The sequence below is a fragment of the Corvus kubaryi genome, unplaced genomic scaffold, assembly GCF_017639235.1.
Source record: "Corvus kubaryi isolate FWS band 111438036 unplaced genomic scaffold, C.kubaryi_AGA036_p1.0 split1-65, whole genome shotgun sequence".
NCBI lineage: Eukaryota > Metazoa > Chordata > Aves > Passeriformes > Corvidae > Corvus > Corvus kubaryi.
In genome coordinates this window covers 2,441,162-2,468,971 of record NW_024582080.1, presented here as the reverse complement: position 1 = coordinate 2,468,971, position 27,810 = coordinate 2,441,162, and the positions used below count along the sequence as shown (strand labels likewise).

The window sequence follows — 27,810 nt, the reverse complement described above, 5'->3', positions numbered from 1 at the left end:
GCCAGCCTCATCAGAAAACGGGATTTGTAAGTTTAAATATGGGGCTCTCCTCCTCTTTCTTGCGCGCAACTTAAAAGTAATTTTGGGTTTTTTCTCTTTTTTCTGCTGAGGGAGAAACTAAGACGGAACATAGGCAAGCTAAACCCAGCCTTTCCCAGTCTGAGAGAGACCTATACCCTTCTCCCAGGTAACAAGTGATAGGACCAGAGGAAATGGCCTCAAGTTGTGCCAGGGGAGATTTAGATTGGATACAAGGGAAATTTTCTTCACTGAAAGAGCGGTCAGGCATTGGAACAGGCATCCCAGGGAAGTGGTGGAATCACTGTCCCTGGAAATGTTCAAAAGGTGTGTGCATGTGGCAGTTAAGCGATATGGTTTAGTGGTGAAAACAGTGGTGTTACATGAATGGCTTAATGAATTTAGAGGTCTTTCCCAATGTAAATGATTCCATAAGATTCTCTGTGAATCACCAGATGTTGTCAAGTCATTTTAATTTTTGTTCCCAGAACAGGTATTAATCAAATAATCTTGCTGTTTGCTGGTTTTGTTCATAATTTATTTTGAGCGCGCTGTAGTAGTATTATTGTCAATATATTTACATCTAAAAATTTTAATAAAGGAAAGGATGACTATGGAAAGGATGCATAATTCAACAGTTCTCAAACTGCTTTTTACAGGTAACATGCTGTGGTAATATTTCTGGGAGGACTAAAATCTGATCATCTGTTTTCTTTGCCCTCCCTGTAGCATGCCTTTTGTACTAATTTCCTGCAAATATTTGTACGTTGTTTTTTTGGTATAAATATTGACAGTAAGAAAATATCAAAGTCTTGAATGATGAAAATGCCTCCTCAATTTTAAATTCACTCAAGTATTCAGCATCAATTGTTTGCACTTTCATGCAACCAGCTAAAAAACCCTCACCATATGCGTTATTCTAGCAACAATGACAAATCAACGCTGTTCAGTGATGACTATCAGAAAAATGATGAAAACTGCCCACAGCTTGAGCTTTGTGCTTTCTAGATGGGAAATGATTCACTAATCAGGGCAGATGGCTGAGGGTGCTGGACAGTGGATACTTCAGTATCTCACTGTCTACCAGTACAAAGTCCACAAGGTAGGAAATGTCAGTGGCGCTCATCATGTATGATGCACAAAACATGACTGTTTTACACAATAAAATCTACTGGCTATTCCTGTGCCACACCTTAAATAACACGTGCTTTCCCAGGGTACTTTGTGCACCTTGTACACACAGACACAAAAAATAATTATATGAAAGCACTTTTCAGTAATTAGAAAGGAATATGTTCCCACAAGCCAGACCTGGGGCATTATTCCCTCCTGCTGTGTGTAGAGGTAACGTGATTCCTGCTCTTTCTTCCAGAAGCCAACCGATCCTGCAAATCCTCTCCCACGCATGCCACTCCTGCAGGGCTGCAATGACTCACTCAGATCACCAGCTTCTCAATGCTCAGAGTACTTGTTTCATCTTCTTCATTTGAGCCAAAATACCCAGGGAGGTCGATCATCTGCTGCTCTGCCTCCGTTAAACCAAAAGTAGAATTGTCATAAAAGGCAAACTCGGGGTCCAAGGGGAAGCTCTGGCACTTGTCCCTTCGGTACTGGGCAGGGCTTACACTTGGGCCTCTCTGGGAATTATTTTTGCCATTTGGGCCTGTTTCTTTCCGCCACACGCCTTTGGGGTTAGGCGAAGGGCCCCTCTTACTTCGGCTGGGCTCAGGCTTCTCAGCTGCCTTCTCCTGACCGGCAGGCTGGCGGTCAGTGATCAGGTCCAGCTTCCTCACCGGGGGACCTGCCCTGTGGTGGGGCTTTGTGCCATGGCTCTGTGGTTCACACCCCAGCACAGTGCCGTGGGGCTGATCCAGCTTTTCACAAGCTGGATTAGTGTTTCTTGATTTTGGCCGTGTCCTGTCCTCCAAACCCTGGTCCCACGTCCTGGTCCTGGAGTTGTAGAGAGGAGTCTGTCGGGGTGTGAAAGTGGACATGCTTCTCTCTCTGAAAGGCCTGGCCTTTTTAGTTTCATGGAAACTGGCTGTTCTTCTGAACTGCGAGTTTCTGTGACAGCCCCTCTCAGGCAAGTCCACTCTGTTATCCTGGTGCTTAAAATGACCTCTTCTTACCAAGGTTTGGGTAGGGCTCATTGCAGGATTGGCCTGAGAGAATGGAAAATCCAACCTAGGGTGAGAGCCTTCCCCCAGGAACTTAGGCTGACTGGCTGGCTGGTCCAGAAATGGAGATTTGATTCGAAATTTGTTTGCTGCTCCCTCCTCTTGGTTTTCCCCACTCAGGGGAAGCATCGTGGTGGCACCAAGAACCGTGTCCGTGAGGGGATTCTGAGAGACATGGTACACCTTAGTGGTCTCTGTCAGGCCTTTCTTCTTCATCTCTTTCAGCTGTTGCTGTGCCAGGCGGTAGCTGAAAATTGGAGGGATTATTTTTTGGGCACTTGGCTGAAAGTTTTCACTTCCAGAGGCATCATCTTCTTGGGCAAATTGGAGGCTTCGCCTGTAGGTTAGGGGGATGTTAACAGGGGCATCCCCTCCTTCAGCAAAGCTCTCCCGTTGCTTGTTGCCTTGGCAAATGTTCTCCTCATCAGAGTTTTTCCGGAAGCCAGGGGAATGGACGGAGTTTCGTCGGACAGCGCTGCTGCATTTCTGAGCTCTGCAGAGCTTCCTCCAGAGGGTGATGAGAACAGTGGCAAAAATGATGAACAAGCATAGGGAGATACCTGTGATGGTAACTATATTATTTGCTTTCTGGTCCTCTCCTGGCTGGACAGAAGGTGGGGTGGGAGGCTGGATAGCTGTAAGAAAGAGCACACACATCTGTCAGAGTTGCACCAGCAGCACCTTTTTGGTATGTGAGGACGGGTACTTTACTACAAAGGAAAATAAGCCATCAACAAAGTACAGGAAGTTGTCTGCCATTAAAATTTTGGAGATGACTTACTACTTGATGACTTCAAACTGGCACAAACATCTACTTACTTTAAATCAAGGCTCCCACAGACCTTTTTAATGTAATCATTATTTTTTCTCGCTCTGAGATTTCCATAAGGTATTCCGAAGTACCTGTAAAATGGGGGAGCTCTATTTGCTCTTCTTCATGAAGTAAATTCAGATTCCCTGGTGAAAAGTGACATAAAGGGGGTAAAAATAATTCAACCCAGGCTAGTACTTCAGGTATCACTTTAAAATTATTTTTAGGAGAGCTTAAGTGGGTGTGAGAATTGAAATGAGTTGGAAGACAGAGGCAGTACCAGGAGAGGCAACGTAACTTTTCTAAGCAGTCCTCTGAGGATGCTTCTACCACTGTCTGGTGCCACAGCCCCAGAGGACAAAACCTTCCCATGCCACAACAAGCTTTCAACTGAAAGTGCCACTGCTCTGATGTCCCTAGCATTCTACTACTGACACCCTTCTGTTGTAGACTGGAGATGGGACTTCAAACAGGGAAGAATACTCTGCAAACCCTTCTTCACTCAGAGGATAACTAGCCACTGGGACATGCGCCACAGGGAAATCATGATGGCCAGAATTCATGGACTGTCTGGGAGATGCTCTCAGTCATAGAGTTTAGCTTTAGCAGTCCTGGGGGAGCAGGGAGTTGGACTCATGATCCTTATGGGCCACTTCCAATTTGAGATATTCTATGATTCTAATCTTTAATGTGAACATCTCAGAGCTGTCCTACTGAACCTCTCGCTTGCCCATTCCACCACATTACAGATGGCTGAACTAATGACAGATTGGTAATTCTTTTTTTGAATGAGGTCTCAAGCATTTCAGGGGCAATCTTGAGCAGAATACAGTATGGTTGAAAGTGGACTAATTGGTCCCATAGCTAATTTTAGTATCTGTTAGCACTGCCCAACATCTTTTGATCAGACATCAGCTCCATAAGGCCATGAAAATGTTCTTGGAGGACAAGGCTGGTTAGTTGCAGTTGACAAGAGCTGGCCATGAAGTTGTGAGCTCAGACGAAACCACGAAACAACCCTGCCCTAGTCTCTAGTTTTATCCAGAACCCAAAGCCTTCCATCAGAGTGACAGACAGACAGCTGTAAGACTTGGCAGGTGCTCCTGCCTGCACCACAGTGAGTGTCCAGGAATAGGAAATGTGACTACAGAGTAACAAGAACTGGACACCACATACTTCCCATAATTCAGAAGAACACACACTCAACAGCAAGCTGGTAGTGCAGTTGTTAGGTGGGCAGGATGTACAAATCCACTGATGAACACAGGCCAGAAGGTCTCAGGCTGCTACAAAACAGACGTGCAGCGTGCTGGGTTGGGCAGGAGATCCACTTCCCTGATTCAGGGCTACCTAACAACCCCAAGTTCTCTAAAAAATCCTGCTAGTGGATTAACTTTGGTCTTTGTGTCACTCTGAGAGCTTGAAACCAGCTTAAAGAACAAGATCACTGCCTGGTGAATCTTATAGGAGGTTCTCTAAAACTTGCATTCAGTCCAACGCCCCTGTGCCAGAACCTGGAACACTGTTCTGGACACCTGTGCAGGGCGTGAACAAGCTGACCTCAAGGGAGAAGGCAGGACCAGCATTTGCTCTGTTCAGCACCACTGCAGCAAAGCAATTCATTCATTTCTCATCTTTCTCTCAGCCGTGTTCGCTTATGGATATTTTCCAAATTCTCCATTCTCTATTTTTAATGCACACTGTGCTGCATTGTTTGGGGTACACAGCTAACAGCAAGGAACTGCGAGCTTCCAAACAGGACTGAGTCCCTATGGTTTGCTTCTCCCTGCACCTCACTGGCTCCTGCACTGCGTGCCGGCCTTGCTCATTCAGCCATTTGCTCCATCTGCTGGACTAATGACTGCAGAGTTATGCTGGAAACAAAACCTGTCTGCTTCTGAAAGCTGCAGACAGCCGGGGTGGGAAGGGTGAGGGCGACATTCCCAGCTTGAGATCAGCCAGTGAACGAACACCGTAAAGTCACAGTGTCAAATCACTTCTCGAGCAAGCTGAGATTCAGTGGAATGAAATCACGTAGGTGATTCTGTAAAGGAAGCTGCCCCATGTGGGAGCAGGAGGATTAGAAGCCATGTGCAAAACAGAAATGAGGTATTTCCTCCAGATGATCCCACAGCAATGGGTGCAGATGCAGGCTTCCTATGCATCTGTGCTCTCTATGTATTAACCTTCCTTATTAACCCAGAGGTCTCACTGGAATCTGGGGATTGTCCAGACCTGCTGAGTCCAACCAGGCTGCCACAGGTGTGTGCACAGTGTATGCACAGGATGGTTGGAAACCATCATACACCTTTTACAGCTGCACACCTGCACGGGAAGAGTGACCCCTCCAAGAAGCACCAGAGGCCTGTCACCTCCATGCATGTACAGCAAGGTGCACACAAAAATCATGTGTCCAGCACGTGTTCTGCACGAAGGGACCCCCCTCCAGGGAGCTCTCTGCACCAGGACTGCTCTGAGCTCCAGAGGTGGGGAGTGGAACTGGCTGTCAGGGAGACAAACCAAATGATACAGACAAACCTCTCCAGTAGACAAACAGGAGGCACGGGATAGCACAGCTCAACAGTGGCTTTGGGAAAACACTAACAACCCCACTGCGTTTTGGTGGTGGCATTACTGCCCACAGCAGCCTCAGAGAGTCTGGCACAGAGAAGACAACTAGAGCAGGGCTGGTTTAAGCTGGGGGCCAAAGCATAGGAGTTGTTCCTCTCTGCTTTCACTCACAGCTTTACAAAATAAGCAAACCCACATGGCCAGCATTTTCAAGTCATTAAAAACATTAGACTTGTTATGACATTCCCAGTGTTTCATGAGCACTGACAACATGCAATACCTGGCTTGATGGAATATAATTGTCAGTATTTTCCCTTTACCCAAACTTTTGTTAAATGCAACCCATTTCCTGCAGTGTTCCACAACACACTTCAGTCCTTCATCCTCAGACACCTTGAAGCTGGTTCAAGTCAACATTTCCATTAAAAACGTAGTCCTCCCCTTTTCTTGCTCGAGCTGTACATTCTCTACCCCTGCTGTCCTTTCCTTTTCAGTGGCACAAGCACTGCAGTAGCCATGTGCTAAACAACTCCCCACATCCCCAAATGTCCATTTTTTAGCTGCCTTCATTCCAGTTCTCCACACTGCACTTCTGCAAGCAGAAAGAAGTGCCTGCAAGCAGCCAAAGCAAGGAACACAGCTTTGTTCACTTTGTAACAGCTTAAAATATGGTTAGCATATAATATGGTTATACTATAGTCTGAGATCCTAGGAGCCTGCACAGTTCCTGGGCATCTTTCCTTCCCCATCCTGCCCCCTGTGGTGCCTGTGGGACACAAAGGCACTGGAGCTTGTAGATCAGCTTTCTGGTCTCTGTGGTCCCTTGGCATCAGCACACTTCTTTTCAGCAGGGAGTTTGCAAGAAGCAAAAGTTATGCACAGACTGAGCACCAGCACTCCACTAAACAGGGCACTTCTCATGCCCCTCAGTGATGGCTGTCAGCACCCAACTATGATGCTGGCACAGCTTCATCCAGTCTCACTGGGGGCCATGTGGCTGCTACAACCTATCTATCATCTTACAGAAGGCTCAGGTCTCTTGTATCTGCATTCACTTGCCACCTGCAAGCAGTGGCCAGCCTGCCCTGTCACGAGCCAGCAGCAGCAGCAAGCTGGAGCAGGGGGAGACCTGCCCACTCAAAAACCTCACAAAATGGGAACCTCACACCGCATGTCCCAGCTGGAACCAGCACTCTTTCTTAACAGATTTTAACTTTTTAATAGGTTTCCACTGGAGTATTTGGCTTTCACTACTGAACCTGTTCTGCTAGCCCCAAGATCTCTCTTCAGGACTTCTCCATTCCCTGGCCATGCTGAAGATTTTAAACAGCTTCCATTGCACGCATGGCATTCAGAAATATTATGTATGCCCTGGAGCCCTCTCTCCAGTGTCCCACAAATCAAATGCACAGCGGGTTCTGCCCTAATCCATCAACCAGATCAATATGACTGAAAGAGAGATGGGATGTTTGCACTTTACACTTTGCTTTTGCCAGGGCAGTCACACGACCAGAGGAAGAGGACAGCAGAGCTACATACACACACACTCCTCCAGCGAGCACAGGGAAGTCTCCTTGGGCGATCCAGCGCAGCCTGGTTTTGCTGGCGAGGCGGTGAGGCACTCTCGGAAGCGCTCCCGAATGCCGTCCCCACAGGTGACACTGCACGGGCTCCAGGGCTGCCACCAGCTCCACGTTTCTACAAACACACAACCCACAGCAATGAGGAACGTGTCTGCCTCCTTACCTTTAAAGACACAGCCATTTGTCTTCTCCTTATTAAGAAAAACAGCAATAAATAACCAAACAATGCAAACGGCAAGACCAAAAGTGCAAGCAGCGTCCAGGGAGGAGCCAAAGCTTCCATTTGTTGTTTTCCTTTTTTCACCCTAGTGTCAGCCTGCAACACAGTGGTCAGTCAACTGGCAGGCAAGTTCTGCCTGGAACAACAGCAAAAGGAAATGAATCCACAGATCTTTGAAGTGAGCTGGTAATTTATATATTAATCCAATTCCTGCCTGACAAACAGGGCATTTATGGCAGGATAACTTGACTGACTTAAGTACAGTTACTGCTGATTTATATGACTGTGACAGGATGTTAAGCCTACAAGGCCTAATGAAATGGCAACATTGATTTACTCTTTATTTTCTTCTCAGCACACAAGCATGTTATTCAGTCATTCATTTGACAGCTTACAGGTCTCTATTGTTTTATTGCTTATGGTTAGGCAATTAACTCGAGATGAAATTTTGCACGTTCATTTATTTATTTAAAGTGGAGGCAGACTCAGGTTCTAACACTACATTATAATTTTTTAACGTGTAATAAAATCCCTCTTTTTCTTAGACAACATCCTCATCCAGTGATCTCCACATTCAAGCTTTACAGCAGTGAGAACCCAGAGACAGAAAGACGGGACCATTTCTGCCCACATCTGACCGCTGTGACACTGAAGCAGTGACACAACTTTAAATTCCAAACTAATGCATGAGTTCAGGTGCAATCTTAAAGGATAAAACCCCTGGAGACACTCCTATGGGTCAGTTGACTTTGACAGAAAGAAGAACAATAGACTACTTAACTCCATTTCACTGCTCACAGATAAAGAACAACAACAGCTAAATATTTTTTTTTTTAAGTATATCAGGTTTGTTAAACATTGCTCTTTAAAATAATTTACGGTGTTGCTAGTGCAAACACAAGCCATGATTTTTAATTTTACTACTGCTGCTAGCATGGCCCGAGCCCTTAACCAAGTTATGATGTCAAAGGACTACACAGTGTTGCATGACTGAAAATGGTTTTATGATTTCATGTTTTATTGGTTGCTGTATTATTCCTAGTGTGTTATTATTTTTAAATGTCTCTAACAAGAATAAATACAGCTGTGTTTCAATAAACATGAAATTGTAACTGCTTTGGGCCTTGTCCTACAAATTTTTTGAGCATGTCAGCATTAATGTGAGCAGCTTAAGAGGACCAGTGGGGCTGCCCTCCCAGTGCAGGTCCTCACCTGCACTGCAGGATGACACCTCAGAGTTTGAGCTTACACTTGTGCTGTCAGCCATAGCTGCAGAGAGTGTGTGGGCACACTCTCACACACATTTGTGTGCCTGCATGTCCCAGGACATCTGCCTGGCCTAACGCAGAGGAGAGATGGGCATGGCAAGACACCCTGGTGCTGCTGCGGTTCTAAGCCCACACAACACCAAGTGACCTCCCCAGCTGTTTGTCACTGACTCCACCACAACACTGCAACATCCAAGATCCCAAGCTGTATTTCACTTTGTGCTCTTCTTTCACCTCTCTGCTTTCACCCCTCTGTCTCCGGAGCTGAGCCCAAAGGCAGGCTGAGCTTTCACACTCCTCCTTCAGTTTTCTCTGTTCCCAGTGAAGTTCAAAATGGAGCAAGTGTATGGTGTCAGGGCAAAAGAGAATCAGAGGAGGATGCCAAGAAGCAGGTAACTGAGGAAGTTTATTGGGATAAGGAGTCCCACAAAGGTACAGACCATGGACAGTTTGCAAAATCACATCAGCTAGCAAGCAAAGCTGTTACTGAGGGCAGGAGGAAAAAATGTTCATGATCAATAGTCAGTCAAGGGCTCATCTACGCCTCCTCAAACAAACTTCACGGTATCATAGTATTTGGGATCTCACAACACTTTTCTTCTTATCACTATCATGAAGGACTCCAGCAGTGTCCCTCACCGCTGGTAGAGGGGTTAGTTGAGGACCTACCTCCTTGTAGACTACTTTGTGTGAGCAGCTTGGTGAGTTCCTGTCATAATTTCCAGTGTGTGAGCTAACTTGTTTTCCTCTCTTCACATTTCCTGCTCGTTTAAACTTCTGTTAATTAGAGTCAGATGCAGAGCCAGATTCAGAAAGGTTCTGGTTGCCTCCAGTGCTAACACTGGTGAGAGTGGAGGGTGCTCAACAGTCTCCACATTGATGCCTGTGGGTTTCAACATACAAGAACATTTAGGATGAGTAATTTTCTAACACTGACGTCAAACCTAAGATGTGCCCATTGCTCCAGGACACTTTTCACTGACTTGGACTTTGGCTAAAGGCATGGAGTTCCTTAGCAAAAACACTTGGCATCCATAGCTTTGGGGCTAAGAAATGTGCCTTAAGCAGCAGGAGAGCAAGAAATGCTCCAGCTCCCATGAAAGATGGGAAATTTAAACTCCTGCTCCTTGCTCTGCAATCCCCTGCAATTACCAGAATATAAAAGAAAATGAAGCACAATTTATTCTCCCCCAAGGAAACAAAATTATTAACCTCCATTTAAGACAAACAGATTGAAAGTGCCAGGGGAAAAACCAGAAGGTATGCACTGCAAACTAGCTTTAATAAGCGTGAGGTTTTTTCACATACAATTGAGGAATCAATTATCAACGTGAAGACATCTAACTGATAAGTTAGTTTGAAATAGCTGACAGTTGGCAGATCTGCCAACATGAAAGATAAATGCAATTAACTGTGTTAATTATTACTCTGCATAAATTTCTCCCCTCAGATTTCTCCGTTCACAAGATTTTGTGCATGTAGTGCTGTCCATCAGCACAGTCAGCAAGGGACACTCAGAACAGTCCTTCCAGCCTGACACATGTGATAGTCCTGAGCACTTCAATCAGGCCAGTGGTATGGGACAAAATCACTAATTACTAACAGGTTCGTGCAACTATCTATGCTAGCCTAGGGGATTGCAGGATATTTTTGGAAGCTGAGATCAGTTTTTAGGTCCTGAGAATGCATTTACACACATCATATTGGTGTTTAGACAAGACCTTGGAAAACAACCTCTCACCCTTCCGTGGAAATGAAGCCTGGGTGCACTTACTAATTTGGACAATGAAAGGACAAGGAACCCTTTAAAGAAAGAAATCCTAGACTCTGCCTGGGAAAATTAATCTTTTCCCCACAAACAGGCATTGTTAAGAAATGGGGAGGCACAGCCGAAAAAGAATTTTTTCCAGAAGCTAAGAGTCTGTAAGTGAGTCTGTAAAATCTGATTTATTCCTAATGTGTGCAGATGAAGCATTTACTGACACAGGAGAAGTGGATGGGGTACAAACCAGCCCTGGCATACCCAGATCCCCTGCATATGCCTGTTTCTAAACAAACAACCCAGATACAAATTCAGGCAACAGAGCTAATTGGTTCTCAGATTTTCCTACCAACAAGCAGATCTGATTCACACAGTCTTAGTCAGGAAGCAAAAATTTGACAGAAATTGTACACCCCTGCCTGACCTCTAGATGCTCTATTTACTCCTCTCCTCCCTTACTGACCACTTTTCTCTTCAGAAGGTCTTCCCATACCTTCCTCTTTCCCTTTTCAGGCAACACCTGCATTTCTTATGCCCTGCCAACAACCCAATAGCTTTTTTTCACAGCTAGCAAAAGTCAGATGAACAAAATTCATTTGTGCTGTAGGCAAGTGCAAGAGACTTCACTGTAAATCACACCAAAGTTGAAATTGGTCTCCAGCGTGTAACTAAGAACTGGAAAAGAAAGTTAATTAACACCAGAAATATGAAAAAAATATGCCTTTTTCTATGGTTTAGCAATACTGATTAATATTATCAGTCTTGTCCTGAATGTTTCAAGTGGGATACAGGCTAGGACATGGGACATCCTTCTAAGGAGTGCAGAAGTCTCACTGCTGGGGACACTTAAATCCCAGATGAGCAAAGCACAGGATAAAGCATGGAAAAGAATGAGCCTTTGATGCATCTGTTGCTCGGTAAGATGATCTAACAGAGTTTCCTGCCTCAAGCATCCCAGTAATCCAGTCAAACACTGGGGAAAAAAATGAGCTGCATGTTCCTGTGTGAAACAGTGAAGAACCCACCAAGATGAATGAAGTGACTCACATCTCACTGTTAATTTTTTTCATGGGTTCTCCAGTTAGGGTCCACAGAAAGCTGCATAAGTGCTGTCTCACAATTAATGGATGTATTCCCCACCTTTCATAGATACATTCACAGTCTCGGATAGCACAAGTTTCTTGCGACACTTACTCTGAAGCTGATGGCCTGGGCTGGAAGAGCTGCTGCCTTAGCCCACTCAGGGCCACCGGGAGCTTCCTCCTTCCTACTCCATGCAAAAGTCAGATTCCTGTTCCAAAGGCTGTACTATACTTGGCCAGGATGAGGAATAAAGAGCAGGACTGACAAAGCATCATGGAATATAACTCACGTCTAATATATGGAAAATAGATGTGGCAAAATCATCTTTTATCTCACCGTCTGTGGTTTGGATGAAGATCATTTTAATGATTTAGGAACTCTGATCTTTTACAAAACAATATCTCTGCTTCATAACAATAGAGCATATGCTAAATGAAGTAAGAACTGGCTGAGTGACAGATTGGATATGCAACTGTCAACAGAAAACCATCACTGAGTGAGAATGCATTTGAAGAGATTCCAAAGGGATTAGTGTAAAGCCCAGTGCTTCCCTAGCTGACATAAAAATAAATATAAAACCATTACTGAGAAAATATGTCACCCTGTAATGACATAAGTAGATAGCGCAGTTATATGGAGCAACATAGGGTACTTGCTAAGTTAGGATAATTCAAGCAAAATAGATCCTAAATCTGCAAAGTAAAAAATATAGGAAGAAGGAATGTAAATTGCACCTGCAGGATGGTAGACTATGTACTGAAACAGCTCAAGAGGAGTTTACAGGGCAAAAGTTATAGAAAACTGCATAATACAATCAGTGGAATGAAAGCAGAGGTAGGGGTAAGGAGAATGCTACTGCTCAAGCAGCATCAGTGAGACATCTGTCTGAACACAGCACACAAAGCTGCTACCCTGGCTGTCAAATAAAAATTAGTGTTTAAAATAACAGAAAGGGAGCCAAACAGAATCAGTAAATTAATCAAATCCTGAAGAAAATACCTTCCAATTAAGGACTCAAATCTCTTCAGTTTATTTAAAAGAACAGAGAGAAAATCTGGTAGAGGTGAGATGACCTGGATGTGCAAATGTCTTCGTGAGGCAAAGACAGTGGATAGGAAACAGCTATCAGAGAGCAGCAGAGTAAAATCCAGTCACCAGAGGATGAAGCTAGATTAGCTTTAGTTATGAAACACAAAGTTTCCCTTTTCAAAAGAATAAATGAATCAGAGCATAGTACTGAGAGAAACTACCAGAAAAGTCTGTTTTGTGGTGCCTTCAGCAGAAGACTGGATAACTTTGTGGAGGGTAAGTGGCAGTCAGATGCAAAGTCTAGCTGTGGGGCTCAACACCAGGGTAACTGAATGAAAAATGATAGCCCATGCTGCACAGGAGCCCAGACCAGAGGATTTATCACCTCTCCTTGCCTTAAACTTCAGGAAGTCCAAAGCAGAAATTAGAAGACTTGAGGAGAGGCGCCTGTTGTGCAGCACTTGCATGTTTTACACAAACAGCTATCGGGGTCTGGACGTAAGCAGGGCACCTCACAGTGCCCTGCAGCAGGGTGAGGAGGCTCAGAGGAGCATCTTCTGAAAGAGCCAGAAGGCTGAAGGCCATCACAGGCAGTGCAGGTTTGCTCTGTCTGTCGTGGCTTCAGGCTGATGTGCCCCTCCCAGAACACCCTGCTCCTTTCAAATGCTGCCTGCAGGCTTTGAAGTCTCACAGATGCAGGCACAAAGTCAGATGTGCTGCAGTCTAATTAATTTCAGGTTGACATTTTATTTACGGCTATATGGTGTGGTTTTGCTTTCATCAGCTTTGTAGATATGATACTCTCAACTTGGCAGCTATTGACTTAACTCTGCTCTTCAAAAGGCATAGCCTGATTCTTTCGAATGCAGTTGTAAGGATGGTTCTCCTGAAGAACCCAGGGAAACAGAGCAGATTTCAGGGAACCACTGCTTAACATAGATCTCATCAATTAAAAGAGTTAAATATTGGGCACAGAATCATCTTATGGTAGTATTTATCTGTCAGGGTAATTATCTAGATCATATCAGTGTAACATACCACCCAGGTATAGATGACAAACTAGAATTCTCTCTTCCTTTTTCCTTGAGAATTATCTCCATTAAGAAAATAATATGCCTTCATTTTTAGATTGACTTTCTTATCCCAAAGGAAGAGAGGGAGTGCCAACAGAGAATGCAGATGGGAAGTTAAGATGAAGAGAACTATGCACTGGGTTTGGCATGTGTTGAAAATAGAGGTCATTTTTAGTACAGAGAGTTAATTAAATAGCTAAAAGTTTTAGAATTTGTGAAATAGCGCAAAGTAAGACCACATGATGCTAGGAACCTCATTAAGGTAGGCTGTATCTGGGACTGTGTGCTCTGGAGCATGTCCTACACTCCTGGTCTCCTCATGATCCCTCTCAGATACCTGCTCATGAAGCACAATGACCATTTTTTGGCTAGACTGCCTGCACTTTCTTTTCAAGGGAACCAAGGTGTGGAGGTGAGGAAAATGATGCATATCTTAAACCTTTCAATCCAAACTCTTTGAAGTGTGCAGTTAGAAAAGACTAGTTCATTACCTACAGACACAAGCCTTCTCCAAATGAGAACATTTCAGGGTGTAGGCAATGCAACCTAACCCAACACAGTCCCAATTCCCTCGTGCACATACGGCCCATTCCTCTCTGTGGCTGCCTTCCACAAATGAGTGATGAGAAGGATATTTGGCTCACCTGCTTCCTCTGCCATGCAACAGAGATTTGTAGACTGTCAAAGCACGGACTGCCATTTCTAACGCTACAGCTGCATAATATATACATGGTTTTGGCTTCTGCCAGCTCATGGTCCAAAGGATTATATGGACCACAGACTGTCCCCAGTTGCCAGTTTGTATGATTCTAATCTTTCCTGTAAGAAAGGTTTGGCTATATGAATGTGAACCATGATCTGCCAGATGGCCTCATGGGTCAGAAAATGCACCCTGGTCTGTTCTAAGCAGCCAAAACAAGTCTTGAAAGGCTGCTTAAAAAAACCGCCACCTGTCCAAGTGACACAGCTGTGCCTTTCACTGTAGCCAAATCCTGACTCATCTCACCAAAGTTTGTGCATCTAACAGGTAGGGCTCTAAACTTCTACTGCAAATGGGTAGAGAAAAAGACACCTGGGTAAGGATTCAGCCCCTGTATGTTCAACACACATGAACCACCCTTCCAAGATGCCTCTCGACTAAAAAGGTAGACAACTACTTAATGTTGGGCCCCCGGCTTTTAGACATTTAGATGTAGGTATGACTAATGCTACCTTTAGAGTTTCCAGGGGGCCAGATCTACTGCAGTGGCTTCTTACCTCACTGAGAGGGAGAAGTTCCATTTTCAGCCAGACTAGACAGATACATCATTCAGAATGCCCAAAGTGGTTTTGGTTGGTACCTAGTGTTAACTTAGTGCAGCCTTAAGCTACCACAGTGGCACTTATTAACAAATGTCCTTGTGGTATTCCTCTACAAACAGTCTATCTTGTTCCTACCTGCATTTGACATTACAACTATTCTGTCTGGTGCAGCAGACCATGTTGGCTGGGAAGGGTGCTGATTTTGGCTAAAAGAGGAGAAACATCAGTACAAACCCATATTCCTTTGGATCATCATACACTCCTTAACTCTTGCTGGAAAATAGCTTCGGTTTGAGAAACTGAGGAGGTCAAAGCAGTATTTGTTCTTCCCCACATCAAACAAAGTGCAGTTAAATTCTGTCCTGTTGTCTCCTGGGTGAAGGGTGTTTTCATACAGCCAAGTTGTTCTTTGACTCGAATGCTTGAGAGGCTCTTTATAAACAACAATTTTTCCACTGATAGAAGTGCACGGTGGAGAGATTACGAAGACCTGAACCAAAGTTTTGCATGTGGCTTCTGCTGCCACAACCAGTCTGTATCCAAATTTGTGGAGGAGATCTACAGGTCCTATGGAGGCAATGATGGAATGTGTTTCTAACGATTTCAGTAACACAGTGATGTATACTTCTTGACCAACAGGTGGGCAATCAAACTCTACCCACTGGGACCTAGACAGGGGGATTCCTTTGCTAGTTCTAATGCCCATAGTCTCATCAGAGCTTATTCTTCTGAATTCATAAAGGGCGCTGGTGAATATCACATCCAGTGAAATCACAGTCTTGTTCATGGCACACAACTGCCCATTTGTAAAAAGTCCAACCTGAAGGGAGCTCCCAAGCACCTCTGAACTCCTGTTCAAATCAATGTGAAATACAGGCCATTCCACACGGAGGGTGGACACGCTCCTTCTGCTCCACTGGGCAGCACTGCTGTTGTCACTGGGAGAGACCATTCTGAACAAGAAGTCACCAGCACTCCTGAAATGGAAACACTCAAACACCACCGTCCCGTGGGACTGATTTGCTGGAAGCTGTTTTCTTGCAATTATCTCACTGGTGCTGGCATCCAGTAAAAGGATGGACACATGCTCTGTTGTCACATTACCACCACTGTAGTACTGATATTCCACAGACACTGTGTCATTGCTGAAGGCTACATGATCTGGGTGCTCCAACAGGAGATACTCCACTTCGCCAAGAACTGAAAGGAAAAGTTTCACAACAGTATTAAGGAACAGACAAGTGATTGTTCCTATGGAAGAAAACAAATATTTTAAAACTGGATATTAGAAGTGGTTCTCAATCTTTTTCAAGTGAATCAGTTCACAAAAAAAGAACGGGTCCTAGCAATAGCAGTTAGAGCTCAACAGCTCTGTTCTGTGCAGGGATGTGATATGGAGCAGCTCAAAATCTGCCACAGTAACATGTTCAGGAAGGTAAAAACCAGAATTTTAAAGCAAATCACAAACCACCCAAAAGATTAACAGAAAACTTAATTTATCAGAATAGATTCTCAAACTTTTCAACTTCTTTCACTTACAGATTTTTAAACTCCACAGAGGCCAGCTGTTTTTCAGCTTCAGCTGTAATTTAGCAAAAAAAGGACAGTGGTTTCTTACACAGACAGATGAAAAATGTCCCCCAAGTTAAACAGAACAGGAAGTCTGCATGATGCTTTTTGAAGCCTCTTCTCTTGCTCTGTCTTATGAATCTTTCATTTTGCTCATTTGCATCACAGACACTTGAGTGAAAGAGCTGAAAATAACAGTGATGGTGACTGCAGCACTTTTCTTGTCTCAGATGTGGTGCAACATGTCTAAGTGACATCATTTCATTATAAATGGCGCAGTCTTTTCAAATTCACTTCTTGCATGACCATGTTTGTGCAAGTTGCCAAATTATCCTGAGACATGCTATAACTAGTGATGATATCTAAAGCAATAAATTGGGAAAATCACATTTTCATTCTTAGCTCAGCTACCTTCTCTGTGTTGCTTGAACCTTAAGGATTTCAGACACAGGAAGGTTATCTGAAAAACGGGAACTACATACATCTATTCCAGGTACAGAATGTGCTGTGAGACATCTTTATTTAATTGTCTGGGGAAAGTCTTCTGAATCTTGGATGGAAGGTGCCATGGAAGTGTAAAACTTCAGTTAAAGCAATCCTTTCATAAGTAGTATCAACTAACAATACTTTGACTTGTTAAATCTGTTACACATGTCTTAAGATTACCTCAAAGAAAGCTTTGCTGGAAAAACACTGCAACTGCCAAAGCAAGCACTCAGCAGTCAGGAGTAGCAGGACTCATCTCACATAGTATTAGACGCCTACTACTCTAACTCAAATTGAAGCTTAGTCACCTTGGATTCACTTTCCTCTCAGCAGGGAAAATTTTCAGGAAGAAATTAATCTGACTGGCTATAGACATTTACATCTGGGTGGGGTGCAGTGTGCACTAGAAAAAAAAGAGCCTATTACTTGCCACCAGCTATAACATGTCCTTAAAATAACCAGCTCCAACCACATACGTGAAGTCTGAATAAAGGTGGCATGCACAGCCTTACACACATAAATCATGCATATACTCTACATGTATGTACTATAACTCAAGCCTTTCATTTGCATTTCCACAAGGCGCTGCTGCATTTGGCAGATGGACGGTGCTCATTACCAGAGGGTTCTTTTGTTCTCATTCTTCTATGGGTGGTCCTATGTATTATTGACTGCACACCATCCAAAACCTGTCCAGATAACACAGAATTATTCATTTCCCCCATGGACTCTTCTATTGTGCTCTTATTGTAGTGTATTAGTGCATTAGAAATATTAATGAGTTTATCCTTCTAAAATCCCTGAAAAATGAGAGGATGTTACTATTCTTGTTTAGTGTGTTAGGAACCAAGGTGCAGGTGTGAAGGTAAAAACTGTCAAGTATCAACTAATTGTGGCGCCCTGTGAAAGCCAGGACTGGATTTTAAATACAATGGTCCTTCAGACATCCAAAGCAGGATCCTGGTCATTGCAGCTGTGGTGAGCACACGTAACTGCAGCAAACCTGATCTCAACTTGGACACCCAGAGAGTAAGAAACAGACCTTAAACACCTGTGAAAGATATGTCTCTGAACTGCCCATCAACACATTCTCCTTGCTCTTCATGTTTTGGTTCTGTCACGTGTTCCTGCCCATATTTTACAGCCCCATTTCTACCACCATCTACTTTCAGTATCTCTTGGGTACTAGCCTAACTCCATTACTATTACCACAAACTCCTGCCCCCATCTCTTTACCTTATAGCTCTTTTATCTTCTGCTGTTCCTTGGGCCTGCAATTAAGTCCAGCATTCTCCCACCTTCCTTGCTCAGTGCTAGCATGACATCAGGGAGCACAGGACAATCAACTCTTCTGTCCAATAATGTGGGGGAATTCTTGCCCTGGGCTGGAGCATGCACAGTGTTGTATGGGGCTGGCAAGAGAGGCCAGCGGGAGTTGGGGCACACTTGACCCTTCAGAGAATCTCATCACTAATTCATCTGCAAGGATTTAGATCTGGACCAGACCTAGGCAACTCTTTATAAGGACAGCAGAAAGCATGTCACAGGCCACTGTGAGCACTCTAACAAAGATGAAGTTACCACAGCTGTGTTAAGAGTTCCCCAGTGAAATGGTTGTGAGTTGCCGGGGTTTTGTTTCTTTGATAGTGGGCAAAACGATGCCTTTCTCTACATGGGAATTGGCTAGATTCAACATAGCTGAAACATTAAAGGAAAAGGAAATCAGACCAGGGCAAAAACCCAGCATGAAAAATTTCAATTTTAAGGTTTAAACTTGCAACAAAAACATTCAAGCGATAGTAATGAAAAGCATTTATGTTTGTACCTACTGCTTTATTGTCTGTACTCTCTTTCACTACTGTCTTGATCCTCTTGCACTGTTTTTTATTTGGAATGGCTGAGACAAGGAGTAACACCACTCTGTATGTGGGAGGAAGGACAGGAGAGAAGGCAGGGGACTGCTGTGTAGTTTCCATCAACCCTAAGTGCAGATCACTTAGGAAGTGAGGAAAGTGAGCATTACTGGAGGATGCTGTTACAGCACTGCACAGCTCTGGCTAGTGCACCCCAGTTCACAGCATCCTTTCCCCCAGTTTGGTAAATAAGAACTTTGCACTTTTGAACACCCCACATAGCAGTTTTTCACAATGCCCTGAAAGACACCAGTCAGAAGGAGCCAGCTTCCACTGCAAGCTCCTTCAGCTGCCCTCCAGCCTACTACATGCCCATGACTCTGCCACGTGCCAAAACGTGGTCCCAATTGTTTGGACAGCCAGTCAGGGGGCATCTTTCAATGCATCTGTACTATTTTCATTGTCATTACAATGGCCTCCCATTGAAAGAAGTCTGGCTGTGGTACCAACAACCTGCCAGAGGAGTCTTTGTAAGAATCCCCACTTAAAAAGATCAAAAGAAAAGTCCTTGTTTTCACTGAAGAGCAAGAATTACTTGAGGGTGATATTCAGATGGTTATTTATTTTTAAGTGTTTTTAAGCCAATTGGGGTTGCGCTGTTGGCTTGTCAGCCATTGGTAACACAGAGCTAAGTAGAACAAAAACATCAGTAAAACTGATAACAAATGAGAATACTGTTTAGTTGGACGTTAGGGCTTTTTTTAGAACTTCAGTAATTTTCCAGAGCATACTGGATCACTTAAAAAATAGTCTTGGCCTGAAACAGAGAACTATATGAGTGAAATAGTTATCGAACATCTACGTACATGGTAATATTCAAAGATGGCATATGCAGAACTGTTTGGAAGCAATTTTCTCGATTATGGACTGCCGTTTAACTGGAAATAAGGCAAAAGTTGATGCACCTAAAGTTTGCAGCAGAGGTTTACCTCATTAACTGCACCTTGTAATTACTTGCTGTACCACGCTCTATAAAGTTCATGAATAATAGCTTTTACCTCTGAGTCAAACAGCTGTGAATGTCTACAGGACTGGCTCACCAAGAACCAGTGGATATTGCAATCCTTCATCTCACTTCTTGGTTCCCATGAATTTAATACTTACCTTCATTGTATTACCCACTCAGTGCAGTGTTTCTATCTGGGCTGATTAACTGTCTTATTAAAAGAAGAAAGGGCACTAAAAGCCACAGACAAGAGTCTTTACTTCTACTGGAACCAAGTTCCTCTAAAAGACAGCAATTTTAGGCTCTCTACGTCTTTTAGTGATCCCTTGTTGTGGAGCACACACAGAGGAATGAGTGGCATACTTACTATTCAGTCATTACTTATAATCAGATTTTTCTCACTTATATAAGGACAGCAAACTGCATGTATTTTTGTCCATTTCTCTCTTTTCTATGACATCTTCAGCTGCTTGGTGCATGAACTACATTCTACAGCCCATTCCATATGTGGGGATTAACCACCCCTTTTCCCACGTTTTCCACATTGTACTCACTTCTGCAGTGCACAGCTTAACCCTTCAGCATGGTTTGACAACGTACTGCAGCCATCAGAACAAGGCCTGCTTTTAAACTAGGAATGTAATTTTCTAAAACATATGTATTATGTTTAGGAATTAAGAGTCCCATCTTCAGAATTTCTAATTCACTCTGCAGTAAGAAATTAATTTGCAAATCTACTTCCTACTTGGTACATTCTTGGAAAGGAGAAGACACCATGCATATGATGCTCCTCAGCTTGTAGATATCTTGCAGTTTTCTGACTTGAAGTTAGGATGTCTAACTTCCCTCCTTGGCAGCTGATGGTGAGAAGGAGGAGCTTTCTCATTCTACATATCACAGTTGCAGATGGGTAAGAGCTGCTTTCAATATGTAGTGATTTGTGCATGGACTACTCAAACAAGACTGATTGTCTCTGACTACCTGCCTAACAGTCAGAGGAAAGAACACTTCTGTTGTGCTCAAATGTTTTCCAGGTGTCAGCTTAGATCCATCATATGGGGGCTCACTCAGCCATAGGAGGTCGGCTGTAGATGCTTGCATCTCAGCCAACCATCCAGGTTCCTTTCCTAGTAATGGAGAGAAACAGGTAGTTTCGTGGCATAGTTCCACCCATCCTGCTATGGATACCTACAATAGGCCCATCTTCCATGATGTTCATTAAATATTACTAAATATAAGTCTTACAGGAGAGCAGAGTTCTAGTTACTACTACACAGCCAGTCCCTTGATGCCCATGGACATTTGTTCATTTATCTTGTTTATTTCTCTGAGCAAATTTACAGCAGGAAAGGGTCCTGCCACTCTGATCTAAAGGGGCAGTTTATGCAAGTTGCATTTTCCACCTAACTATTGCATAAGATCTAGACTAAATTCTGTGCCTATCAGTGGTAGCTTCTGTAGCATTCATTTCCACAGATCATCTGGAAACATCACCATCCAAAAGCACCTTGTGAATGCACATCACTCTTTTCCCTTGACAGCTCTAATACTCACCGTAGTCACAGAGCACTACTAACAATAGATTTGAAAAATCTTTCAACATCTGTTTCATTCTGACCAGTGAGATCCTGGGTCCTTTTACTCCTCATGTCCTTTTTCAGCTCCAAAGTGCCAGCACGTTTTCCAAGAACACCTAAAAGTTAAAAAATTACAGCTGTGTCAACTTTGCTTCATAAAATACAAGAAGAAAGGCATCCCATTAATAAGTTAAAAAAAAAATTATTAATCAACTAAAAAGTAACATTTCTTTCCCACTTACTTAACAATTACTAACACTGTATCAATGCATCTGGATAAGCACAACTGCAATTCACTGTACAATAATTTTCTGTCCTGAAATGCAACTCCTGAGCCAGAATAACAAAGACAGGTAACAGCAATTTTATCTCTGCACTGCAGGAACTGCTGCTGTGCGTGTCTTATATTATGACCAAGGCTCACAATAGCAAAATAATGAGCATTTCATACAAAATATAACTCTGAGCTCAGCACATACTGATACTGGAGATTTATTGCTGCTACACAATTCATATAGTTTGTCAGCTTCTTTCAAGTATGAAAGCAGCTCAGTAGCAAATTACTTTTTTAGTCATTGAACTCCTCTGTTATTCAGGTCTAGTAATATACTTAAGTGATCTGATCAGATTTATAAAAGATCTATAACTGTCTTTTATGTCATTCAGACTGATCATATGGAGAAGGTGCTAACTTCCATTTTTTCCTCCATAATTTTTAAAGTTTACATTCACTACAGCCTTGTCTAAGCCAATAGAAACAGACTTCTTTTGGCAAGTTTCCCAGTTTTATGTCCATGCGGTTTAAACTAGTCTTTATGAGTCTCGTAACAATTAGATAAAATAGGTTGGAAGCACAATGATGGCAGCAAAGCCAAAGAGCTTCCTTCAGAAACATAAGTAGGAGGGAATCTAATAAGAGAAATTCTACTCAGATGCCATTTCAAAGTGTAAGAATTGCTCTTCCATGTTTCACAGGAGCACCTGTAGGTCAGTGTCACTGTGCTCACCATCACACAAACATGCAAGAAAGGTCTTGATCCCTGAAGTTTACAACCTAATTTTATGACAGAAATCTGGCTCTGGAGCAGGCAGACGTTGGGAACGAGTAAAACTGTGGAGGATAATGGTAAAACATAGGAACCAAGTATGGCAAAGATCATGCATGTCTTTAGGAACCACAAAGGACGTATTTCAACAATTACACTGCTCAGCTTGTTGAAGTAAGAGGCAGCAGACTTGTTACTTGAAAGCTTTTTGAACTGCTCTCTGTGCCAAGTGGCTGGAGAGAATAATTTCTAAGAAAAGACTAGCAGCACAGCCTTGCTCAGTAAAAGCCCATTACAATAATAGCTGCACATATCTGAAAGGAATAATCATCATCTGGCCCAGGAACTTGACAGGGCTCCAGAAAACATTAGATAGGGACAGTGATACCGCCACCACCCTCAATTTCACTTGATACGCTGTAAATTACAGGAAGACAAACCTAATGCCTCAGGAGACGGGCGGCTGCAAAGGGAGGGCGGTGGGGAGCCAGCCTGCCTCCAGAGAGAGCCGCTCCCTAACTCCCCCGGCTGCCGGCAGCAAGCGCAGCATCACAGCAGGAACATCATTCCTTGCCTGTATCGTTATTGATCACTAGTCAGTTAATCGAAACAAAGAATCAAAGCAGTCCAAAGGAGGAAAAGCAGGTTTTGTTTTAAGAACAATAATTGTGATAGATGTCTTGGCCTCTAGCGTTAACTGGTCAGAGAAAACAGATGATAACGTGGCATTGCTGTAAACTGCCCTGAAATAAAGTGGGGGAAAATTGCTTTGTGGGCCACTGTCGTGATTGGGCTGGATGACTTTAATGGGTTCTTTCCATTCCTAGCTTTCTTAGCTGCAGATTCTTCAAATGGCTTTTACAAATACTTCTTTCAGAAAGTCACACACTGATAGATGAAATTCAAATAATCCTAATCTCAGTCTAATGAGCGACACACTGCAGAGAGGAAATAAAGATACACAAGGGAGAATAAACCTCAGGAAAAAAGAAAAAAGCCTGTGTAGGAGAGCACTCCTGAGGTAGTTGTCTTACATCTTAATTTGCACATCAGCCCAACCGAGGAAAAAGCAGCATGGTTTAAGAGACAGGACGCCAGCGGGAGGCACAGGGACCAGACCTGACTTCTGTTCCTATTCCTGCCACTGCCAGACATAATGTCAGCAAACTGCAGCATTAATCTGCTCCCCTCCTTTCCACCCCATCTTTCACACTCTGTATTTACAGTAAAGACTTTTCAGGACAGAGACTCTTTCTAACCAAGCCCGTGAATGGAGCCCAGCACCAGAGCCCTTGGGTGTTTTGGTAACACCAATCATTCATCACACCAAAACCTCCTTCCCTCTCACCTTCCTTCTGTGTTATCTTGGCTCGCTTGGGAAAAGATTCCGGCGTGCAGTGCGGGTAACACCCAGGCTAGAACTGGAGTATTTGAAACTGTACCAAAACTAACTTCCAGTTAGTAAGATCAGGTACCTCTGGAAGCCTAGCCCGGGGCTACTTCACCCTCTGCATGCCTCTGCAGCAACTGGATTGCAGCAGGAGCCCTCCCATCTCACACACATACAGCTACTTCAGGCTATCAGCTGCAGTACAGCCCTACCTTTGAACAAAGCCCCAATTAAAGCGCTCCATGAAGCCTCCCTGAGCTTTTGCACCTTTGCTAGCTGAATTCCAACAGCACTTCTAAATGCAAGAATTGACAGCCCATTTCTGGTGTAGTATTGCCCCCATACCCCCCTTTTCTGCACAGGTTTGTTCCTCTCCCCTCCTTCACTCTTCCTTCCTTTTGCCTCATCTCAGTTTTGGACAGGCCTTACACTGTCCTCTAAGCTCAGTTCAGAATTTTCCCCTCTACTCTCTCTGTCTTCTCTAAGCCAATTTCCTTCCAGATTTCTTCTCACTTTTAGGTCGTCTTCCAAACTCTCCATATATTTGCCCCTTGCTCAGTTATTTTTCCACTTTTCACACTCATATAAAATTTTGCTTTTTGAAGCAGACAGTACATTTAAATGGTTTCTATTCTATTCAGATCTTCTACCTCAAGTTCATTAACTTAATGAGATGAAAAATGATGGAACGGAGATGGCTATCAGACTTCAAATAATTGGCTTTTTTAATTTATTGCTCTCGTGGACAAGCATGAACTGAGGCTCTATTGTGTGAAATGTAGCAGAAGCACAGAAACATAAAAAGATGCTTTCTTCTTCCAAGAGACAGTGTAATGGGCTGATTGGTAGTGGAATACTTCCTCTCCAAAGGGATGGAATGACAAATGAGGAGAGCATAAGCCATAAAGGGCTTTGGAAGTGAAGACCAAGAAGCTTGTGTGCAACGCAAATGACACAGGAAAACTTCGAGTCCCTGCTGTGCAGCAGATTTCCTGTGCAATCTTGGTCACATCTCTTAGTTTTCCTGTGGCATAGCTCTCCTCTGGAGATAGTACCTCACTATCTGGTATGGGGGTTACAAGAATAAATCCTCACCAGCTGTGAGGTTTGCAGGTACCACAGTGTCATGAACCACGTAAGAGCCAAACATGAAATCTGAAATTGTACTTACAATATTTTTTGCAAATAAGTAACAGAATAGGCTATAATACTACGAGAATCACATATATTAATCTATTCAAAAAAGGTCCCTATTTCCCTACATCATTAAAACCATGAAGTATATTGGGATCATTTTGGTTTTACAAAAAAACCCCTAAAATAAACCAAAATAACTAAACCAACAAAAACCTCCAAGCCAACTGGATTTATAACTCCTAGTACATTTTGCAGCAGTATCCAAGGCTGCAGTGCAGACATGACATTTCATACACCAGCCACCTCTTCTGAGAGCTGTCACCTGCTGATTTAGCAGCTACCACCTTCACCAACTGCAACAGCACAGCATTCAGTGCCTACTCCCCCTTCATAAGGGGGATGAGAGGCAAATCAGCCTTGTAGTTAAGAAAGGGCCATCAGGAATTAACCAGACACTCCATGACCAAGCACTGAGTTTAATGAGAACACAAACCCATAGCACTCAAAACCTCTGTGCTCTGGAGCCTCATTCACGCAAAGGGAAGTGCCACTGAGGGATCCTATATTTCGCCTACCCACAAGTACCCTCAGTCCTCCTCTTCGCAAATCCCCACCAAGAGCGGAGCCCTCCCCTGCCCTAGCTCCATCCTCCTTCAGTAACAGGCCTGTTCTTGCCCATCTCTCCTCTGAGCACAACCCTCCTGTCTCCTCATGCCCCCAAACCCACAGCTCCAGGTGAAGGTGGACCCAGCCATGGCACAGAACCCCCCGTGACTTAGGGCACACGTGAGAGCAAGGTGAGAGAGAAGGGCTTGGGGAAGGAGTAAGTGTGTGTGGGGCTGGTATGGTGTCAGGTTGAGGAGTGATCCTCTTGGAACCAACCTGCCCCTGCCCCAAGCACTGCCTCAGGCAGCAGCACCTACCCCAAGCACTCTGATGGACACAGCAACCAGCCAGGGTCTGGATATTTATCGGAATTTAAAGCAAAATGCTGATAGAATCAGAGAGAGAGAAAAAAATCCCTTATACCTGTTCACTAGTAAACATTTTCCAGTTGTATTTGCAACCCAAAATCTGCACAATTCTGGCTATGAGTGAGAAGCTGACGGCAAAATAGGCTACAGACAGAAAAGCCTGAAAAATCCCTAAATCCTCCCTACATTTCACAAGCAGCACTAACAGCAAAAAGAAATGTGTATCTGCAACATTTCTTCAAATTTAAGGTATTTTATCTGTATGTTGGAAAAGAGATTAATTATTTTCAACCATCATACATTAGGCAGCTATTGCAGTGTTACCACCTGCTGGGAATTTCAGAACTTCCCATATAATCTTTGACATTAAAGAGAGAACACCTCAGGTATGCATCACATTTTATCAAAATCTAATCAATGCTGACCAGCCAGAGTGGTCAGGGCCAAAAATATGTCACTTCTTGGAAGATAACTGAGTTTAGCCAGGAAAGTGTCTGTGTGATGTCTGCCACAGCAGGGGGCTGGAGCTGACATTCTCAAAGGCATATTTCATTCTTATTTACACATCCAACAATTTTACATTGTTATCAGATAATGACTTTATTAAAACTATGCATCTAAATTCACTAGGCTGAAACTGACAGCACCAGATCCTCCGTGTGCAAGAAAAAAACAATAATCAGCTGGTAAAGCCTGTTTTCATTAATATTTGGGGTCAGATGTCAAAAAATCCTGGGATTTCTCAGCTCCTTTTGATATTAACATAGCAATTCAAGAGCAAGCTGGCCAGCAACATCTGTCCTTTGAAACCAAAGGGCTTACAGAAGACTGAATATACAGATGATATTTACTTTGGAAAACGTACAGTGAAAATAAATTTATTAAGCATAGAGAGATTTGGGAAGGTGTTCGAGCAATAATAAATAAAGAATGCAAAGAATTAAATACATTAGATGAGACTTTATGGCATAAGGGAAGGAATGCAGTCATCTATTCTTTCCTTCCCCCTTCAGAGTTTTTTTAAAAAATATATATATGCTATCCACTGTTCCTGGAATTCCCCTTTTGGTGGAGTTTATAATGAAGATCACAATACGGAGAACATATATGGCACAGCTGATACAATCAGAAGTTTGTTAGAGAAGCAGGTCTGAAATACCATGAAGTATTAGTACTAAAAAGAGAATTGGGAGGCTTTCTCCTACGCTTTACCCTGGGTTTGCCGTGTACTCACACGGTTTCGTCTGGTCCAGCGACTGATATAAAGTAGAAATCACCAAACATACTAAAAAACCACTAAAATTATTCCTAGCTATCACGGACTCGGATGACGAACCCGGGCAGTCGCTCCCCGTGCCGATGCTCCCGACACTTCGGGAGCGCTGGAGCACCGGCGCTCCGGGCGGGACGGCCCCCGTCTCCGAGGCAGAAGCGACCACAGGGAATACCTGGGCAGGGGCAAACCCGAGACCTGCCGTCACACGGGTGTTTCAAATCACCTCCGTCACGGCGATCACGGCGCGGTCCCGCGGCACCGCTCGCTCCGACCGACGGCTCTCCCCGCCCGTGCCCGCCGGCTCCGCGCCGACAGCCGCCACCCGGCCGGCTCCGAGCCCGGGGCTGCCCGGGCTCCTCACCGCCCCACTCCTCGGCATCCAGCGACCCGCCCGCGCCCCGGGACCCCCGGGCTGGGCTCCCCCTCCGCCCGGCCCGCGCTCACCTCCACGCCGCGGGCGCAGCAGCCGGCGGGTCGGGGACAGAGCGGTCCTTCCCGTGGAGGAGACGCCGCCGGCGCTGCCCGGGGCTGCGGGCGGGCGCTCACTGCCCGGCGGCGGCGGCGGCAGGAGGGTTAAATGGCGGCTGCGGGCGGCTGTC

General features: G+C 44.1%; 1 protein-coding gene across 3 annotated transcripts; it reads right to left on the bottom strand.

The window, feature by feature from the left end:
* Positions 1 to 55: 55 nt before the first annotated feature.
* THSD1 (thrombospondin type 1 domain containing 1) lies at positions 56 to 27,793 on the bottom strand. Of its 3 annotated transcripts, none has more exons than XM_042014231.1 (5): positions 27,656 to 27,793; positions 21,366 to 21,504; positions 15,132 to 16,097; positions 7,117 to 7,275; positions 56 to 2,830 (listed from the first exon to the last, which is right to left on the bottom strand). In XM_042014231.1, the coding sequence occupies exons 2-5, from the start codon at positions 21,421 to 21,423 to the stop codon at positions 1,455 to 1,457; spliced, it is 2,559 nt and encodes an 852-aa protein (XP_041870165.1). In that variant the 5' UTR covers positions 21,424 to 21,504; positions 27,656 to 27,793; the 3' UTR covers positions 56 to 1,454. The 3 variants fall into 3 exon arrangements, with proteins under 3 accessions (XP_041870165.1, XP_041870166.1, XP_041870167.1); XM_042014232.1 differs by lacking the exon at positions 27,656 to 27,793 and adding an exon at positions 27,435 to 27,529; XM_042014233.1 differs by lacking the exon at positions 27,656 to 27,793 and adding an exon at positions 27,384 to 27,400.
* Between the last annotated feature and the right edge of the window lie 17 nt (positions 27,794 to 27,810).